Below are 7,500 nucleotides of genomic sequence, written 5' to 3'. Positions count from 1 at the left end.
ATATCATAAATATTATATAGTTGTATATTTCATAATATATGACAATCATTATGTTGTGATTATATTCATATTATTGTGTACTTTATTTCTATTATGATTCTTTGGTCGAGGAAGCAAAAAGAAAAAGAAGAAGAAGAAGAAGAAGAACAATAAGCAGCAGAAGAAGAAGAAGAAGAAGAAGAAGAACAATAAGCAGCAGAAGAAGAAGAAGAAGCAGAAGAACAATAAGCAGCAGAAGAAGAAGAAGAAGAAGAAGAACAATAAGCAGCAGAAGAAGAAGAAGAAGAAGCAGAAGAACAATAAGCAGCAGAAGAAGAAGAAGAAGAAGAAGAACAATAAGCAGCAGAAGAAGAAGAAGAAGAAGCAGAAGAACAATAAGCAGCAGAAGAAGAAGAAGAAGCAGAAGAACAATAAGCAGCAGAAGAAGAAGAGGCCACGCCTCCAGACCAACATGAATCCAGCCAATAGAAAAGTAGGACAGAAGAGTTGAACACATTCTCACATGGTGACTAATAAAAACAGATCGGTGTCTCGTTCATCAGCCAATTAAACATGTGAATATGCTTTCAACACATTTTCTGAGGATCTGATAAAAAAAACAAAAAGTCAAACCAGCCTCTTTAATCTCCATCATGTTGAACACAGGACCGGTTATGCTAATGAGGCCCTTATTTAAAGCATTAATTAGCAACATTTTTCTATGTCAACAGGCTTCACATAACACATGACTGCTGTCTGAACTCTGAGCAACAGTCAACAGCATTTCACCTCATTCATGTGCAAATCTATGCATCACCATGTTTCAACGTAATGAGACGAGTGGGCGAAGAGAGAGAAGAAGAAGACAGCAAGCGGAGAGAGAGAGAGAGAGAGATGGAGAGAGAGAGAGACAGAGAGAGAGACAGCTGTCTGCTTCTAACCAGAGACAGGTGACATCACTGATGGAGGCGGGGCCACAGGCTTCACAGTGTCACACCTGAAACCCGTTACCCGTCACCTCCAACCTGTTTATTTTAAAATCATTACTAACATCCAGGAGGAATATCTGGAGATTTGGAGGAACTGTACACACATTATAGAGTATTTGTACAACTTTGATACCATTTGTTTTGTAGCTTAGCATTCAGACGATGATGCTAACGTGACATGTTTATTTGAGTGTCTGCAGGACGGTCACACGACCACAGACTGTACAGAAGAAGTGGACGTAGCCGTCGTGACGTCACACATTGGTTTGTGGACTGATGTTATGAAGCCTCGTTTTGGCCGTCGCCATCTTGGTTTTTTTGCAACCAGTGAACAGGAAGTGACCACATCTGGACTGAGGAGGAGTGACGTAGAGATGTCGTATACGTCTCTGGTAGAGACCTGTCAATCACTGTGTAGCCCCGCCCCTAAAGCATCCCCTGCTTTATGGTCTGTGTGACTCTAAATGGACCATCATGTACTAAATGAACATCATGCTGTATTGAAGAAGACTTGAAACTAGAGATTGAGACCATAAACTCATGTTTACAATGTTTACTGAGGTAATAAATCAAGAGAGAAGTAGAGTCATTTTCTCATAGACTTCTATACAACCAGAGGAGTGTTTACACGCTGGGTGGGTGAGTTGAATTGTGGGTAATGTCCTGACAATGAAGAACAATGTGTGGAATATCAAGAGAGTTTATCTCCGTTCAGCTGCTTGTTTTTAGTTTCAGGAGCTCAGAGAGAAATCTGTAAAGAGCTATTTTCAGAGCTCAGCTGAGTGACAGAAAATTAATTGAGCGTGTGAATCGTTCGATCTTCTCTCGTACGATGACGACCGGCTTCTCTTTGGACCGATGGTCGGACGAAACAAGCAATCTGAAGACGACTGTGTGGATTCGTTTTAAGACGAATCTTAACTTAACGATGCTTGAAGCTGAGAGTGAAAACCAACCAGGTAAGTAGGCCAACCCGGGCTAAACAAAGCTACTAGAGCGCGTGTGTGTGTGTGTGTGTGTGTCTGTGTGTGTGTGTCTGTGTGTGTCTGTGTGTGTGTGTCTGTGTGTGTCTGTGTGTGTCTGTGTGTGTGTGTGTGTGTGTGTCTGTGTGTGTCTGTGTCTCCGGGTTAGCCACTCAACCAACCTTAAAATGCCTTCATATAGAATCACACGCTGTGATAAACACACACACACACACACACACTGCTAGCTCGCTGGTAGCTGCAAGAAATGTCTCTTGGCAGCTCTGCCACACACACACACACACACACACACACAAACAAAGGAACAGCACTGTAATATCTCACATATAGGAATACTACCGTAAAGTCAGTTATTAGCACACAAACACATGCTGTTTTAAATTAATCATGCGTTGATAATATTTCTATATATTTGAGGCCTTTTCAGCAGAAAAACAGCCAAATTTCTGCCGTTCAGAAACACAGAATTAAAGCATTCATTCGTTGCAAAGACGTAAAACATAAAAATCAAACAGGATGAAGTGAGTTGGACTGGTTTCATTGTCTCGATTCACTGGTTTAACGTTTAGAAGACAGGAAACCAGCGACCAGTAGAAACAAGTCAAAGGAGCAAGATGTGACTCGAAACATCTCACTTCTGTTCACAGCAGCTGATGAGTGAAGCCAAAGCTTCATGTCTTAAAGCTGCATTCTCTCTAGTGTCCACCAGGGGGCGACTCCTCTGGTTGTATAGAAGTCTATGAGAAAATGACTCTACTTCTCTCTTGATTTATTACCTCAGTAAACATTGTAAACATGAGTTTATGGTCTCAATCTCTAGTTTCAAGTCTTCTTCAATACAGCATGATGTTCATTTAGTAAATGATGGTCCATTTAGAGTCACACAGACCATAAAGCAGGGGATGCTTTAGGGGCGGGGCTACACGGTGATTGACAGGTCTCTACCAGAGACGTATACGGCGTCTCTACGTACTCTATGTACTCTATGTACTCTATGTACTCTATGTACTCGTATGATTCTTACAATAGTTGGTTTAGGATGTAAATAAAGGCCTTTTTCACACAGTTTTACTTTAATAAATACAAAGTTGTCGGTGTGAATTGATCAACTTTAATTGTTGACTCTTGTAACCAAACTATCCGTCTTTGTTGCCTCCGTTCAGGACTCAACACCTGGACCAGAACCTGGAGCAAGACCAGAACCAGAGATCGAATCCATCAGAACCAGAATCCATCAGACCACAAACAAGAACTTTAAACATACAGCTAGCGTGTGCGTGTGTGTGTGTGTGTGTGTGCGTGTGTGTGTGTGTGTGTGTGTGTCCCACATTGTCCACATTCCTTTCCACAGTCAACACTTCCTCCCTTGTTATTACCCATAAACCACCTGGCCGTCACCTGGATACCTGCGTGTGTGTGTAACGGGGCAGCCGACCTTCATCTATAATACAAAACCCCCCACACACACACACACACCTCTCTCTCTCTCTCTCTCTCTCTCACACCGTAGCTCTCTCTCTCTCTCTCTCTCACACCCTAGCTCTCTCTCTCTCTCTCTCTCTCACCCTCTCTCTCTCTCTCTCTCTCTCTCTCTCTCTCTCTCTCTCTCTCTCTCTCTCTCTCTCTCTCTCTCTCTCTCTCTCTCTCTCTCTCTCTCGGACTCACTCAGTAGGTGTGTGTTGTACTTGCTGGTGTAGTAGTAAACGTCTTCGTAGCCTTCCTGGTAATCGTCATCCGCCCGGTACCTCCTCCCTCGCCTCCTCCTGCCCAGCAGGCGCAGCAGGGCCAGGAACCGCTCCATCACCCCCAACCAGCAGCACCAGCAGCACCAGCAGCACCAGCAGCACCAGCAGCACCAGTAACCGGGTCTGAACTGGGCCGACCCGGGCCAGGCTCGGCTAAGAGCTCACGGCAACAAGGAAACGGTGAAAGCCAACGGAAAGCGTTATTCCACAGAGAGAGATCAGGTTTCCTCCTCGCTTCTCTACACACACACACACCTCTGTATGTCACACACACACACACGTTAGCTTGCGTGCAGCACACACACACACACACACATCACACACTCACTCACATGCTCTTTGTATTCTCTGCTCTATCTGCAGCCTCCCTCTCTCTCCTCTCTCTCCTCTCTCTCCTCTCTCTCCTCCTCTGCTTCTTTGGGCTGTTGGTGCATCTAGCCGGGCTCGGCCAATCACAGGGCTCGCAGCTCTCCCACTCACACACACACACACACACACACGCACGCACTCTGACACGCCACTCCTCCATCTCAGCGCTCCATTGTGTGAATGTGTGTGTGTGCACACTGTAAATGTGCACTTGAAGAGTCAGCAGGGAGACGAGGTTAGCTTCCTCCCTTCATTAGCTCCTTCCATCCTTTCTTCCTTTGTCACAGTGCTTCCTTTTCTTCCTTCCTCCCTTCCTCTCTCTATACATATTTCCTGTGTTTCCTTTCCTACCTTCCTCTCCTCCTCCTCCTCCTCTTCGTTCACACACACTTCATTCCAGCGAGGGGGAGGGGAGAGCTCTCCAGGCGTGTGTGTGTGTGTGTGTGTGTGTGTGTGTGTGTGTGTGTGTGTGTGTGTGTGTGTGTGTGTGAGAGAATTCCAGAGAGTGGTCTGTAACTGAACACTGTGAGGGAGGAGGAAATAAGGAAAGGAAACAAGGTGAGGAGGAGGAAGAGAGAAAAAAAAGAGGAAGGGAAACTAGGAAAGGACGAATAAAGGAAAGAGGAGTAGAAAAGGACTCAAAGAGAAGACAAAGAGAGGAGGATGAAAGGAAAGGAGAAAAACAAGGAGGAAGGAAACAAGGACAGAAGAAGGAAAAGAAGGAGGAACTAGGAAAGGATAAATACTAGGAGGAGAGGAGGAAGAAGGTAAAGGGGAGAGGTGATGTGAGGAAAGGAAACTAGGAAAGGAGAAAAACTAGGAAGAGGAAATGATAGGAAACTAGGAGAAGCAGGAAGGAGATGAGGATGAAAGGAAAGGAGAGGAAGGGGTTTAGAGAAGGAAAGAAGGAGAAGATAAGAAAAGGAAACTAGAAAAACTAAAAACTAGGAAAAAGGAGGAAAGGACGCAAGGAGTCATTGTCATCGAGGATGATGAGGAGAGAGGAAACACAGGTGTATCCTAAGCTGAAGTTTAGATTTAGATTTTCCACTGAAGCCGCAGTGATAACATTCTTCCTTTACTTTCATTACTTTAATTTCATTTGGGAGTTTTCATTCATGTTATTCTTCACAGACACAGTCCTCCCTTCATATTCAAGATATATTAAATATTATGAAGTATTGAGGTTAAAGCGCCAACAATGGACGGAAACGTCCAGAATGAACAAACAGAAACAGAACTGACAGAAAGACTCCGTGTGGACCTGAACCCTGAAGGCCGGTAATGAGGCCCCGGAGACCCGCAGACCCGCAGACCTGCAGACCCGGCCCCCATGTGGAGCAATAATCTCCGAGGCCTCAGAGGACCGTCTTCACTGCAGAGACTCATCATCATCAGGACTATGAGGATTAGCTGGGGAGGTCAGTGAACGCCTCATCTGATGGAAGTCCAGCTCTGTGTGAATTTATCTTTGTTTGATTATAAAGTTTTGAAGCCTTAAAGATTTAGACGTTAAAATTAAAACATCTATTATTTACAGAGAGCTGCAGGAACGAGTCCTAAAACCCCCAAAACGAGTCGGCGGTTTATTTCCACTTCCTGTTCCCTCGTCAGATAAAGTGTGAAAACGTTTAGTCCTCTGATTATGAAACAGGTCAGTGAACGCCCCTCTGGTGGACCTCAAAGAGTGTAAATGAGGCGACGAAGCGTCCTCACTAGAAGGACACGAGGACTCACTAGTCCTCCTTTCAAAATAAAGTTGTGATGACATCATTAAAAAGACTTGTTTACAAGTGTTCACAATGTTGTAAAAACATGGAGGCTGTACGTGTTATGAATACTAAACTATTCACATGTTTCAAGCCTCTCCTCTCCCCCTCTCCTCTCCTCCCCTCCTCTTCCTCTCCTCTTCCTCTCCTCTCTCCTCCTCTCTCCTCCTCTCCTCTCCTCTCCTCTCCTCTCCTCCTCTCCTCTCCTCTCCTCCTCCTCTCCTCCTCCTCCTCTCCTCCTCTCCTCTCTCCTCTCCTCCTCTCCTCCTCTACACAATCTGGTTAAAGTAAACGCTTTATTTGAGGAGAGACTTTAAATGAGAACATGAAGAATAAAATGTGATTTTAAAGCTTCGTTTAGCTTCTTTTTCTGACGTCAGCATTCGTCACACACGATGTGTTCAAGGACCGTCGGAAAGGTGAAAACCTGACGATTCTAACTGTTTTTACAGCTTGTGGTTGTGATGAACGGTGTAGTTTTGACGATTGTTTAAAGTGTCTGCATGTCTGTCCGTCCTGTTGGCTGTTCTTTACATGATGTTATCTCTTCTATGTGTCGCTCTACAAAATATTTAGCTGTTTGCTGGTTTGTTGGTTACTTTAGGATAATCTATGCTTCCTCCTTTCCTTTCCTAATCCACGTAGGCTGCTCACTGAGGCTGCTGGCAGCTCCTCCAGGAGGCGAGTTGGCCGAGGAGATAAGAACCCGACTGTGATGAGAACGTTAGAACCCGACACACAGGAGGATGAAGAACCAGGTCACTGAGAACAGAACCAGAGTCACCAAACAAAGAGGAAACACAGAGGAAACAAGGAGGAAACAAGGAGGAAACAAAGAGGAAACACAGAGGAAACAAGGAGGAAACAAGGAGGAAACAAGGAGGAAACACAGAGGAAACACAGAGGAAACACAGAGGAAACACAGAGGAAACACAGAGGAAACAAGGAGGAAACAAGGAGGAAACAAGGAGGAAACAAGGAGGAAACACAGAGGAAACACAGAGGAAACACAGAGGAAACACAGAGGAAACACAGAGGAAACACAGAGGAAACAAAGAGGAAACACACAAACCTCCTCATCAGGTTTTATATCAGAACCGTGTTTGTCTCTGAGGATGTTTTTACATTTAAGCTGTTTAGTTCAGATCAAACTGAAGCGCTTTGTCTGTTTGTTGTGGTTGATTTAAACAGTTCAACTACTTAAACCATCGGCTGCTCGTGAACTGTTGAGTAATAATTGTTAAATAATAAATCTGACATTGATTCAAAGGCTGCACAGTATTTCTGTATTGTGTTTGAGTGATGGTCCAAAAACAAACTAGGAGGTAGTGGACAAGTTAGATTCATTAAAGGAAGTTAATTAAATAATAATAAAGAAGGCGGAGAGGAGAGAAAGAAGGGTGGGAAGGAAACAAGGACAGAAGGAGAGGGAACTAGGAAAGGAGAAATACTGAGGAGGAGAGGAGGAAGACAGTAAAGGGGAGAAGTGAAGAGAGGAAAGGAAAAAAGGAGAGAAGAAAGAAAGTAATGTGAGGAAAGGAAACTAGGAAAGGAGAAAAACAAGGAAGATGAAATGATAGGAAACTAGGAGAAGAAGGAAGGAGATGAGGATGAAAGAAAAGGGTTCAGAGAAGGAAGAAAAGGATTTTCATTAACTATGACGAGA

The 7,500-nt window shown here is 44.2% G+C and overlaps 1 protein-coding gene across 1 annotated transcript in view; it reads right to left on the bottom strand.

Moving 5' to 3' along the window:
* The window catches only part of grip1 (glutamate receptor interacting protein 1), a gene marked incomplete at both ends in the record, with an annotated part of 30,026 nt that extends 26,274 nt beyond the window's left edge, over positions 1–3,752 (bottom strand). The window contains one exon of the mRNA XM_079183714.1: positions 3,617–3,752. Coding sequence (XP_079039840.1) covers positions 3,617–3,752 — 136 coding nt within the window. The remainder of the gene's footprint in view (positions 1–3,616) is intronic.
* Between the last annotated feature and the right edge of the window lie 3,748 nt (positions 3,753–7,500).

Source organism: Pholis gunnellus, assembly GCF_910591455.1.
Source record: "Pholis gunnellus genome assembly, chromosome: 22".
NCBI classification, from domain to species: domain Eukaryota; kingdom Metazoa; phylum Chordata; class Actinopteri; order Perciformes; family Pholidae; genus Pholis; species Pholis gunnellus.
Note: the sequence above shows the minus strand (reverse complement) of the source record. Positions and strands in the feature narration are given on the sequence as shown.